This window comes from Schistocerca nitens, chromosome 5, assembly GCF_023898315.1.
Source record: "Schistocerca nitens isolate TAMUIC-IGC-003100 chromosome 5, iqSchNite1.1, whole genome shotgun sequence".
In the NCBI taxonomy this organism is placed as follows: domain Eukaryota; kingdom Metazoa; phylum Arthropoda; class Insecta; order Orthoptera; family Acrididae; genus Schistocerca; species Schistocerca nitens.
The window spans coordinates 504066348-504080078 of NC_064618.1; the positions used below are offsets into that span (position 1 = coordinate 504066348).

The 13731-nt window shown below is 44.5% G+C and overlaps 1 protein-coding gene across 1 annotated transcript in view; it reads left to right on the top strand.

The window, feature by feature from the left end:
- Positions 1 to 13731, top strand: part of LOC126259507 (cytochrome P450 4C1-like) — a 108710-nt gene that overhangs the window by 66813 nt on the left and 28166 nt on the right. The window contains exon 7 of the mRNA XM_049956356.1: positions 11899 to 12025. Coding sequence (XP_049812313.1) covers positions 11899 to 12025 — 127 coding nt within the window. The remainder of the gene's footprint in view (positions 1 to 11898; positions 12026 to 13731) is intronic.

The window sequence follows — 13731 nt, forward strand, 5'->3', positions numbered from 1 at the left end:
CATTTCATCATAACCTACAAAAACAAGTTCTTTAACTTTGGCATCCCACTTTCTTCTGTTTTGATCTGGTATATGGAGAAGAGCTCGACAACCAAACACCTTTAAATGATTCAAACGAGATACTTTTCCAGTCAATAATTCCTGTGGAGTCTTAGCATTAAGTGCTCTGTGTGGAACATGGTTCTTTATGTAAACAGCTGCATTGCATGCCTCTGTCCAATACTGCTTAGGCAGACCAGATTCAAATAGCATACACTGTGCCATCTCACAAATTGATCTATTGGTCCTCTCCACAACCCCATTCTGTTCTGGGCTATAGGGCACACTAATCTGATGCTCTATTCCATTCTCTCTAAGCAATAAATCAAAATTTGAGTTCACAAATTCACTGCTATTGTCAGATCTAACTGATTTTATCTCTGCACCAATTCTATTTTCTAACCAAGTTTTAAACTCGCAGAAAAATTCAAATGTTTGATCTTTATTCTTGAGAAAATAACAGAATGTCCTTCTGGAATAATCATCCACTACTATATACATGTACTTAGCCATACCATGTGACATTTGCTCCATGTGGCCACATAAATCCGTATGCACAAGGCCGAGCAACTCAGATGCACGTTGCCGTCCAGTCTTAGGAAATGGGAATTTCAACACCTTACCTAGCACACACAATTTACACTTGTCAAGAGTTTCAGAGTTACAACACTCCAACTTTATGCCACCACTCTGCAAAAATAGCTTCAGTCTAGTGTCAACTCTAACATGACCAAGTCTACGGTGCCATAAGTCTTCCAGATTACTAAAATTTTAAACAGCAAGAGCATGCTCATCTGACAACACAGGTTCAACGTTTTTGAGTTTATAAATGCCATTTGACTCTGATCCAGAACAAAGTATCTCACCTCTTTTGAGCACCTTACATCCATCTTTGTCAAAAACAACATCTATGCGTTTCTTGACTAAAGCAGAAACTGACAACAAATTAGTTGCTAAGCCAGGGACAAGAATAACATTCTTTATTGAGGATATATCTGGTGAATTGACAATAACATCACCTTTCCCTTCGCTCACTAATTCAACATTATCAGCACACTTCACAAGTTTTTGTTTGCTATTTTCTGTTTCAAAATCTTTAAGCCATTCCTTTCTTGATGTCATGTGTGACGATGCTCCAGAATCAATGATCCACTCATTCTGGTTGAAATCTGATATACCAAGTTCACAAAACAATGACTTTTCTGTTCCCTTTGATTCTTTCTTTGACAATTCTTGCTTCTGAGGCATTCGGACTTGAAGTGGCCATACTTCCAGCAATTGAAGCGTTTCACTTTCTTCTTTTCTTGCTTGTCTTTTGAGAAACCCTGTTGTGATTTCTTACAATTCTTTGTAAATAAGGCACTATCACTGCCATCTTTGTCCAACTTGAGGTATTCTTCCACCCTACCATTCAGCAACTTCGCTTTGATATTTTCTGATGTGAAATTTTTGTGTGTTGTACTGGACACTATACCCATCCGGTATGGTAAACAAACTTTTGGTGAACCTCTAAGCATAAGCAGTGCAATTAGCCCATCATCAACTGGTTTGCCCATGCTCTGCATTTTGTTGGCTACATCCAAAATGTAAGTAACATAATTTTGAATATTTCCTTCGGATTTGGATAATGTAGTATCTAGTAGAACATCCCAGAGATTCATCCATCTGATTTTATTCTTACCAGCAAGCAGGTTTTCCTAAGTATCCCTAGCTCCCTTTGCTTTAGTTGTGTTTTCCACGTGTGCATACAGAGATTTAGCCACATGCAAAAGAATAAGTGTTCACGCATCTATATCCTTCTCTGCATTTGTGTCCACCCCCGGTAGCTGAATGGTCAGCGTGACGGATTGTCAGTCCTCTGGGCCCGGGTTCAATTCCTGGCTGGATCGGGGAATTTTCTCCACCCAGGAACTGGGTGTTGTGCTGTCCTCATCATCATCCTATCACCCTCATCGAATGCAGGTCGCTGAAGTGGTGTCAAATTGAAAGACCGGCACCCAGCGAACAGTCTGCCCGATGGGGGGGCACTAGCCATACAATTAAATAAATTAAATAAATCTGCATTTGTAGCAGTACTTGCACCTACGGTATAATGCCATAACTTCTCGCACATTAGAATGAGTTTCATTCCGAACTTCCATGTGTTACAATCATCCTAGTTTCTCAGTTAGTCTACCACTGGAGTTGTGGTTTTTGTCAAACTTACATTTGAAGCCATTTTCAGACACTCGAATTCAAAGCACTAGAATACATGACTGATTTCTTCTGAAAAACGAGAGTTCAAATGCTGATGAAGATGACAAAACACAAATCAAAGCAAGTATCACACACAATGCGGGCACATAACCTAATGTGCTTCTTCAGTTATTTATCTTCCTACCCACACAACAAACATAGTTCACTGCACAGATTCACCATTCTGTGCCCATAACCTGTTAGCAGAGCAAGGTTAGACATTGAAAAAGATAAGTAACAGATTGTTCATAATACTTATATTCTGATAACCGCACATTACATGTAGCACACTTAAGAGAGTGAACATCAAGAGCAAAGATAGTCTACTCGTCATACTCGATGTATACAAACAAAAGAACCAAGGATCCAGATTACCAACATAACAATGCTGTCCTAAAATGTTTTAGCCTATTTTTGAGCCATAGTGAAATTTGCAACTTAGAGGGCTTTTGCCTAGTAGCATTCAATATAGTAGCTGTTTCATACATAATGAATCTGTTTAACTGTAGTTGGGTATGCTTTTTTCTTTTGCTGTTGCAGACATTATTTAAATGGCCTTGTTTATGGCAATATTTGAACCGTGAATTTGTACATGGGTACTCCTGCCAGGAATGTTCTGTAAAACAGTCAAGACAGGATGGCAGTCATGAATGGGAATTGGGTGTGATACTGTTATAAATATTCTGGTAGGGTTGGACAGTGTAGTGAGATAAGCTGGTGTGAAGCAAACTCTACAAAAGGTGGCCACTGGTGCCCCAATGTGATGTCCGCAACATGACTACATATATCTGGTCTTCTAAATGCTATTTTGCTGAACACCATATTTCAGACACTTGTGTGATTGTTGATATTTTGTCCAACCACAGCTCTGGGAGAGTGAAAACTGCAGATCAATCATTGCTATTCATTTATTACTATTTACGCAAAAGACACAAAATTTCTGGAGGGTACCATGACAAGAAAAATGCATGTAGCTGGGTGAGAAATTTACATTGTAGTTCTCAAAATATACCACTCTGTAACTAGATGCTCCATTCTTCTGTACTTCATTGAATGGAGCAAAAGTTGTATAGTTACTTGCAGTAGTGTTTGCTGCAGTTACGGCTAGAATAAAACTAGTTGCTGTTAATGACAGTGCTCCAGCAGTTAATTTTGCTGTTATATGGCAGGTGGTTGCTGCTGCATTTATTCCATTTTGGAACACGTAAGCTGAAGCTTCTCATATTCATAGTTAGGGGCAATTCTTCAGCTATTTATTGAGACAAACTAACTGTTAAACAAAACACAACCAAAGTTTGGTGTGAGTGTCAGAAGTGCAGAGTCCAGTGATTGTTCCAAGAATTGTCAAGTCTGAAGTTCAAGTTTTCATCAGAAAAGCACTCACTAAGTCCAAGTAGATAGTCATGAACTGTAACTCAAATTTATAGCCACAGATCAATAAATACATTAACAGTCATTGGTGCAGTGAAGTTAGAAGACAATATTAAGCGTGGAGCAGTGAGCTGAGCTCCGTAGCTGGGCCTATCCCCTTAAAATGAGTTCCAATCCTCATTTGGCGTGGTCACCATTAGCCATGGTTGCTGGGCATGGTACAGCTGTGAGTATTATGCTTGAGAGGTGGTGGTAGTTATCATCCTCATGTCTTCCTTACTGTCCATGGATCTGAATACCACACAATGCATAGCTGCCTGCTGCTTCATAAGGCAGCAGTTGGCTAGCTCATTATTTGTGTACCTATTTATAGTGACTTTGGCATAATAAACAATGAGTGTACTGCAGCACAACAACCACAGGATTACACAGCAGTAGCTCAGAGAGATTTAACAGTACAGCTGGATATGCCCAGCCCTGTTCAATTACTGGACAAGCTTCCATCCTCATCACCAACTGGGTGCCATTTTATGACTGTGACTCCACAATGGTGCATTTGTTGCAATCTATGGCAAATTGTTCTTGATTCAATTACCCCTACCTCAATCTGATACAATTTTTGTCTTTTTTTCCTGTGTGAATAGGGTAGGGTCCTAAAAATTAAACTAAAGGCAAATAAAAAACTACAAATTTCTGCTTATCTGGTGTCAGTAGATATAGACATGAAAATAATGCATAACAAAGATCAGCTCCTTAAACTTGATGTCATTTGATCTGGGAAAACAGAGGAAAGAATAATAGAAAACATAAATACTCAAGCATTAAATACAGAAGTCCTCAAGAGCTCTGGCCTACGAAGATACAACAAATAGCACAAAAGAAAAAGTGTTGATATGCATTTAATTCTGACCTGCTGCCTCTCCTTCTACATGAGCTGCAGATGAAAAAACCTATATATCTAAATGTTACAATTTGCATAACTTTTTATTTGTAAGTCTACCTCCTAGCACGTGATTACTATATATTCAAATGAGGGACCACTATGTACAGTTAAAATATCCTCCAATAAGTACTCACTAGGTGGAGGATAGATTATCAATTTTATTTCTAGATCCAATAATTTCCTGTTAAAGTTTGCTGATGAACAGACATGAGATATAGTTCGTGCACTCTTCTAATCATAAATCAGCTAATTTAATTTAGTCAGCAGTATGCTGATGTAACAACAATTATTGTAAACAGTCAGGAAGAGTATAAATTAATGTAATACAATTAGCACAAAAGCTGCTGCTTTCTACAACATTGCTACTAAACTACTAAATACCTGTTGTTTATATACTTCTGCTTGCTTTCATACTTGATATTAATAAAGAATAACAGCTGTCTAGGGGCTGGAAGAAGAGAGGTCTTTTTTTACACTGAGCATTGTTATTTATCACACTGCTAATAAGAGTTTTTACTCCTTGAATCTAGATAATAATTACAGTTGGAGATGGAGAGGTGATTAAGATATATTTTTCATCTACTTCTTGTTTATAACCTAAGGGATCTTCGAGGTCTATGAAAAAAACATTGTGTCATTGTGACACTCTGCAGACTAAACTCTGGTAAGATGACATGGAAACTAGTGACACATATGTTATATTTGTATGAAGCTACTTCAAGTGTCTACAACAGTCTATTTATAGTGGTTTCTTTTCTATGTTGAGTGACTTTCTACACTATATTGAAGTTGTATGACAGCAGGATGGTTCAGTGAATGCAGCCAGGTGAGGTTATACCCATCTAGATCATTGGACGAGCTACAATCAGTGTAACAATATTATTAAAAGGATAGTTGCTACTCAACCAAATAGCAGAGATGCTGAGTCACAGATAGGCACAACAAAAAGACTGTCATAAAATAAGCTTTCAGGCAACAAGGCCTTTATCAGAACTAGGGAACAGACACAGACACACACATACAAACACATGCAAATGCTTCTCACACACACATGACCATAGTCTCTAGTAGCAGTTTGGCTTCAACTGCCAGTGACTCTGGTCACGTGTGTGTGTGTGTGTTTTTTGTTTACTGTTTGACTATGTTCTAGTCTTATCATTGGGATCATTATTTTGCCTTAAGTGGCTGCAGATGCCCAACCACCATAGCTGATGTCCTGTGTGGAGAGATCTGGCAGTCTTGGGGTTACAGATCTCCTATCAGACTGTGCATTGTTGGTTTCAACAAATATTTTGGCAACCTGCTGGATATATTTGCTTGCATAAAGGCACAATGTGGCTTGACAGTGCAGTGTCTTGCATCCTCTAAGTGTATTAAGGAGTAAAGTTGCAGTAGCCACCGGAAAGATCGCGGGAGGCGCACATCGGCACGGCGCGCCACGGACGGTAGTTGCCGCAAGTAGAGTCCCGTCCACCAGAGGGCACGCGAGAATTCGGACGCGACCTCTGCCGGCATAGCAACAACAACAACAAAAACAACTCAGGCAGCACGGGCCGTGCCCAGTCAGTTAACATCAGGCATGCCTAGGACACAGTCCCGGTCTACGCTAAGTGAAGTGCGACATAAACGTGAACAGTGTTACTACACAATTGGCGACGAGTAGGCTCGTTCTTTTGCATGTTGCGTCGTTGTTCCAGTTTCGCAGCTTCTCCACGGCATGGAGGATTTAGTGCGGGTTTTGGTTGAGCAGCAGACAGAGCTCATGGCCACCATGAAACAAGTGCTTCCGGTGTTGCTCTCCACACCGTCTGCTCCAGCGCCGTTCCCTCCTCCCTTTCCCCCGTATGACGAGACGGCGGAGGATTGGGACGCATACGAACATCGCCTTCGGCAGCATTTCCAGGCATTTCATGTTGCCGACACGGAGGTATGTTGTGCTCTCTTCTTGTCTTGGATATCTCCCTCGCTGTATCAAGTTTTGCGGCAGCTAGCGCCGTTGCAGGAACCCTCGTCCTTGTCTTTTGACGCGTTGTGTTCATTGCTGTCTTCATATTATTGCCGCCGCACGCATGTTGTGGCGGCTAGGGTCGAGTTCTATCAATGCAAGAAACAGCCCCATCAGTCTTACCGGACGTGGGCCGCTACCCTGCACGGTCTTAGTCACAAGTGTCATTTTGTCACAGAGCAGTCACGAGAGTCGTATGCCCACGTTATGGTACGCGACGTCATTGTTCGTTCGGCCCCTGATAGGGAGGTCTGGCAACGGGCCCTGCAGTTAGAAGACCCTTCCCTTGAGGAATTCCTGTCCATTGCTCAATCGTATGAAGTCTCTCACGCTGCAGGTCAACAGCTGGAAGTGTGGTGCGACGTCGCGGCGGTTCAGGGCGGCGCGTCCGCGTCCGCCGTGTCCTGAGTGGACGACGTGCGAGCGGTACAATCCGGCCGTTACGGCCACTCCCGCACAGCGCGTAAACAGAATTCCGGCTGCCGGCCGCCATTGCCGTCCTGTGCGTCGTGCTATATACATCATGATCGGTCAGAGTGCTCCCAGCGTTGGGCCGTTTGTCGCAAATGTAATAAAGGTCACATTGCTAAAGTTTGCCGCTCAGCCTCAAACGAATCGAAGGAAGCAGGTACAGAGGACATGGACGTTGACATTCAGGAAGTTTCATCGGGCCAGGCTCCAGACGCATCGGCACGCAAACTCTTTATCGAGGTGTCGGTTCTGTCGCACGGGTTACAACTGCAAGTAGATACGGGCGCGGCAGTTTCGTTGTTGAATGCACAAACTTGTTCCGACCTTGGATCGCCCCCGTGGCGCCAGTTTACTGGCGTCTATGCGGTTATGGTAAACAGTTCATTCCCCTACTGGGTCAATTCACTACCGACATGACTTACAAATCAGTCACTCGGCCTATTACTTTTATTGTTGTCAGTGATGCGAGCTCCGCTAAACTTTTTGGCCTGGATGCCTTTCAAGCTTTCGGTTTTTCTATCGCTGACACCATACAGTTGGTCTCCGAAGACGTTCCCTATCAGTCATTGGAATCTTTGATCTCAGACTTTCCTGATATCTTCGAGGAGGGCCTGGGGCGTGTTTCAGATTTTGAAGCTCACTTAATGTTGAAGGCGTCGGCTCGCCCGCGTTTTCTACGCGCGAGGCAAATCCCCTTAGCTCTCCGCCCTCAGATAAAGGAAGAGCTAGAACGGCTGACAGCCCTAGGTGTCGTTCTTCCCATTTCTTCTAGTGAGTGGGCTTTGCACCTCGTTATTGTAAGGAAGCCCTCGGGAAAATTACGTCTTTGTGGCGATTTCAAGGCCACCATTAATTCCCAATTGGTGGTAGACATCTATCCTTTGCCTCGTGCTGATGAATTGTTCTCCGCTGTGGCGGGAGGCCAATATTTTTCGAAAATCGATCTTTTGGAGGCTTATCATCAGATACCACTTGTTGAGGACTCCAAACGGCTGGCGGTCGTCAACACCCCATTTGGCATTTACCAATACCAGTGGTTGGCCTTCGGAATATCCAGTGCCCCGGCGATATTCCAGCATTATCTTGAGCACATCATGTCGACAATCCCTCATTGTATTAATTACCTGGATGACATAATTGTCACAGGCCGCAGCACGAAGGAACACTTGCACAACCTTCGCACCCTCTTTCTCAAATTCAGGTCTGTGGGCTTGCGTTGCAACCTGCCTAAGTCAAACTTCTTCCAACCGTCCATTGAGTATGTGAGCTACACCATCTCTCAGCACGGCATCCAGCCACTAGGAAGTTTGGTCCAAGGTATAGTCGACCTTCCTCGGCCCGCTTCGCTGAAAGAGTTACAAGCTTTTTTAGGCAAGATAGCCTATTACCACCGGTTCATTCCCAGGGCTTCCACTGTAGCCTCCCCCCTGTACTGCCTTCTGCGCAAGGGTGTTCCTTTTGATTGATCGCCTGCATGCGAGTGAGTGTTCACCTCGTTGAAGGGCCTCCTCACGTCCGCGCCTTGTTTGGCTACTTTTGACCCCCATAAGCCGTTGGTCCTGGCTACCGATGCTTCGCAGTATGGGGTGGAGGCGGTCCTGGCCCATCGCAACACAGATGGTTCCGAGCAACCACTGGCGTTTGCGTCTAAAACTTAGTCCCGCCCAGGCCCATTACTCCCAGGTGGAAAGAGGCTTTGGCCATTGTCTACGCTGTTACCAAGTTTCACCCTTTCTTGCATGGCACGAAGTTTCAGTTAATCACTGACCATAAGCCGTTAATATTGTTATTTGGCCCCGCCTATCAGATTCCGGATAGGGCGGCCCACAGACTACAGCGCTGGGCCTTGTTCCTCTCTAAGTACCATTATGACATTCATTTTCGCCCTACCGGACAGCATGCCAATGCCGACGCTCTTTCCCATCTTCCAGTGGGCCCGGATCCTACGTTTGATCGAGAGGAGATTGTGTTTTCATTTGGATGTGGCGTCCCGCCAAGTGGTTGATGGCTTCCCGATCACTAGTTCTTGAGTCGCCAGGGAAACGGCAGCTGACCCGGTTCTCCGGCAGGTAGTTCGCCTCATTCAGCAGGGGTGGTCATCCTGCCCTCCAGGCCGGGCCTCGGACCCTCTTCGTAATTATTTTATTCTACGAGACCGCCTCTCGGTCTTGGACGGAGTTCTCCTTCTGGCTACCGATGATACAGCTCCTCGCGTGGTTGTTCCTGCAAGTTTACGAAGGGAGGTCCTCACGTTATTACATGCGGGGCACTGGGGTGTTTCCCGTACTAAAACCTTGGCTCGCAGACATGTGTACTGGCCCGGTATTGACAGAGAAATTGTGCACTTGGTGGCCGCCTGTTCCCAGTGTGCGAGCCAACAGGCATCTCCCAGGGCAGCATTCTCTTCATGGCCGCCGGCAACCCACGCATGAGAACGTGTTCACATTGATTTTGCGGGCCTGTTTCTCAATGGCTTTTGGCTCATTGTCATTGATGCTTATTCCCGATTCCCATATGTGGTTCGCTGCTCCTCAACCACTTCAGAAGTTGCAATCCAGGCACTAGCAAAAATATTTTCTGTGGAAGGTCTGCCAATCACCCTGGTCTCAGACAATGGACCGCAGTTTATTTCGCAGACCTTCCAGGATTTTTGTAGGCGCTTCGGTATTCGGCACGTTTGCTCTCCCCCCTTCCATCCACAATCGAATGGGGAAGCCGAGCGCATGGTGCGCACATTTAAGACACAGATGAAAAAGTATGTGCACGAATTTTCTGCGGAGGAGGCATTGACGTTTTTCCTGACGGCATACCGGACCACACCAATGGGAGACCGCAGCCCCGCAGAGCTCCTCCATGGGCGCCAACCTGGGACTCTGCTGCACCTCCTCCGGCCTGGTCCTCGCCAGTCTTCGCAAAACGGAGTACCTGGCTTTCCACTGGGTATGTCGGTCTGGACACGTGGGTTTAGTCGCAATCCACGTTGGATACCGGCGGTGGTCCTGTGCCGAAATGGCCGCCGGCTCTATACCTTGCAGGCGGGGGACCGGGTGGTATGTCGTCACCAAAATCAGCTATGTCCACGTTTGGGCACCCACCCTCCGACCTCTTGGACACCGGCTTCCCCATTGCCGGCACCCGTGTTGGTTTCCCAGGGGACGTTACCACCTCTCCCCGCTGTGAGTCTGCCACACTGTGATGGTTCTCAGACTTGGCAGCCTCCAGTAGCTCCAGCACCGGCATCGCCATCGTTCGAGATGCCCCAGCGAGAGCCAGCCCCCCTCGCAGGCCCGGTTTCTCAGGAGGCTGGTTCACCTGTGGTCGTCCCTTCCCCATCGTCCCCGCCACTGAGTTTTGCCCCTCCCGAGGTGGAACAGGATCCGGAGTTCGACAGCTTGTCGCCCGTTCTGTCCCGGGCTCCGGTGGTGGGACGACGGGGGCCCTCTTCGTGTGGGTCATTTCCAGCCGTATTCGAAGGTTCCGGCTGGAGGGTTGGCAGATCCCCTCGACTCCGGCCTTCCAATGGATGTGGAGGTCATCGCTCCTGCCCGATGCTCCACCTTCCGATGCAGTGGATCACAGTGGCTTCACCCCCCGAAGGAGGAGTGCAGTAGTAGCCACCGGAAAGATCGCGGGAGGCGCACATCGGCACGGCGCATCACGGACGATAGTTGCCGCAAGTAGTCCCTTCCACCAGAGGGCACGCGAGAATTCGTACGCGACCTCTGCCGGCACAACAACCACAACAACAACAACAACAACAACTTAGACATCACGGGCCGTGCCCAGTCAGTTAACATCGGCCATGCCTAGGACACAGTCCCAGTCTACGCTAAGTGAAGTGCGACGTAAACGTGAACAGTGTTACTACTAAAGTGTTGTTCACAAATGAGTTGCAGTTTGTCCAGCAGAGTTGTACTCAACATCCATTCATCTGACATGCCAGTATTGTCAAGTCATAAATCTGTTGACACTATTGTTCTCATCTCAGTGCATAGTGTTAGGAATGTGTGTTTCATTGGGTGCTGCGACAGCTGCAGTCAGTAGAGACGACATCCTACATTGGTGTGTGCATCTTTCCCCATAGTATATAAGGACTTTGGTTCCATGGAGGGTAACACTTGTCCACACAAGACCTGCCTGGCGCATTCAGATCTGAGACATGATAATGCCACAAGCCTAGGATGGCCAGCTCACTGCAGAGATAGCTATAAAGAAGTGTGCATGGAGTACTGTGGACCAAACAATTACAGCCATGACACAGCCAGCATGGACCACTGTTTACCTCCTGAGAGAAATATTTTGTAAATAATAGGCATTAATACAAGTCATGCTGGACAGCCTGATGAGCAACATGGGGAGCTGCTGTGTGTCCTTTGTTGCTTGTGAAAGCTTCACATCGCACATCAACATCCTTTCTACCACAAAAGTTAGAATCTCCTACCGGAAATAGTTCAGAAAGGTTAGTGGCAAGATGGGAAGATTAAATGCAGTCTGTAGTTTCAAGAATACAAGAGTATTTCATCAAAAGCAGAATAAAAGGATTTTTCATTTTCAAATAAATAGGAAAATGACAAAGGGAAGGACATAGGTATGTAATAATGATCATTACCATCTATGAGTGGTAAACAAATTTTTGTTTTGGCAAATTTAAATTTTTTAAGCTTAAGTGCAGTGTGCATGGGTTTCTGTCAGTAGAGATGAATTTCTAAAAACTACTTGCATCTGTTATGTGTTACTCAAGTAAAATAGTCAGTCTGTGTAGCAGCATTGTTACAATAATCATCTTGTGTTGTTCACTTTGTGATCATCTAATATTACACTAAACCATTTGCAGTATGAGTGAAATTACACTTCAGCGAATTGTTCGTCCATGGCTACATCCTGATTTTATATACAAGAGAACAAAATATGGGAAGATTTATTATGAAAGCCTTAATGTTCTTCATGGCTTTACAGAAAAGGTAATCAGTATATTTTATTAAAAAGTTTTATTTCTATATTGCATGCCGAAAAAGGGAATGGGACGCTGCATTTAAAATGACACTGTAAAATTTGATATTCTTAGAAATACTTCTGATCTATGCATTTTATCATAATTTAACAATATTATGAAAAGAGTCTGCTGAGTTGCAGATAGGCACAACAAAAAGAGTGTCACAAATAAAACTTTCAGCCATTAAGGCCTTTGTCAACAATAACCCCCCCCCCCCCCACACACACACACACGACTGCAGTCTCAGGCAACTGAAACCAAGCAACAGCACCAGTGCATGATGGAATTGGCGACTGGGTGGAGGTAAGGAGGAGGCTGGGGCAGGGAGGGGGAGGGGGGTGAACAGTGAAGTGCTGCAGGATAGATGGAGGGCTCCCAACCCCTTACCTCATCCCTGCAATAGACCTAGATAAAAGACCTGTCCCATACATCCTCCCAACACCACCTACTCCAGTCCAGTCACAAACATCACCTATTCCAGCAAAGGCAGGGCTACCTGTGAAACCAGTCATGTGATCTACAAGCTAAGCTGAAACCACTTTGCTGCATTCTATGTGGGCATGACAACCAACAAGCTGTCTGTCCGCATGAATGGCCATCGACAAACTGTGGCCAAGAAACACCTTGTTGCTGTACACGCTGCCAAAATAACCTCCTTCATTTCAATGACTGCTTCATAGCCTGTGCCATTGTATTCTTCCCACCAACAGCAGCTTTTCTGAATTGTGCAGATGGGAACTTTCCCTGCAATACATCCTATTTTCCTATTGTGCAGATGTATGCAATAAGAATACTGTGTTAAGTTAATAACTGATCATCTTGCAGGAGCCTCTTCACTGATCTAGATAATATTACACTTACATATCAATATACATCCTTTCTAATAGCACTTGTGGTTAATAAAAAGAGTAAATTTAGGATAAACTCAGCAATTCACAACCACAATACCATGCATAGAAATAGTTTCCATGTACGCTATTTATCTCTCTCTAGGATTTAGGATAGTTTTATAATCTGATGTAAAAGTCTATAACATATTGGCACTGTACAATAAGCAGGAACTAAAAAAGCACCAAATATTTAAATGCAAAGTAAAAGAATACCTCATAAGCCACTCCTACAATATAGCTGAATACTTGGACTCAAGAATATGAATTCTACCCAGTTCTACCTAAATATCTGGATCAGATAGATCTTGATTTTTCCAGTATATAAATGGCTAATAGTGGTCTGTACAAAGTTAAAATATTTTGCATGAAGTATTAGATAGGAACAGCTCCTGATTAGTATAGGAGGAGGACCAGCGGGTCTTTTCAAAATAGTTTTTTTCTCCATGCACGCACGCACGCACGCACGCGCACGCACACACTTGTACTTCTCAGTAATGTTACTCATTGTCTCAGTGACTTATGTGACCTGATATCTGTACTTTAGGTATGACTGTAAGAGATTTTCAGCTATTCCTTTGCGACCATAAGTTTCCAGTTTATCAAGTAGCAGCTCACGAGATACTGTGTCAAACACGTGTGACAGATATAGGAACAAACATGCCACCCATTCTTTCTCATCTAATTTCATAAATTATTTATAGGTCACATATGGTAGATGATGTTGAGTAGCCTTTTCTAAAACCATGTTGAGTTTCTTGTAACTTTTTTTCTTTTACAAGAAAGT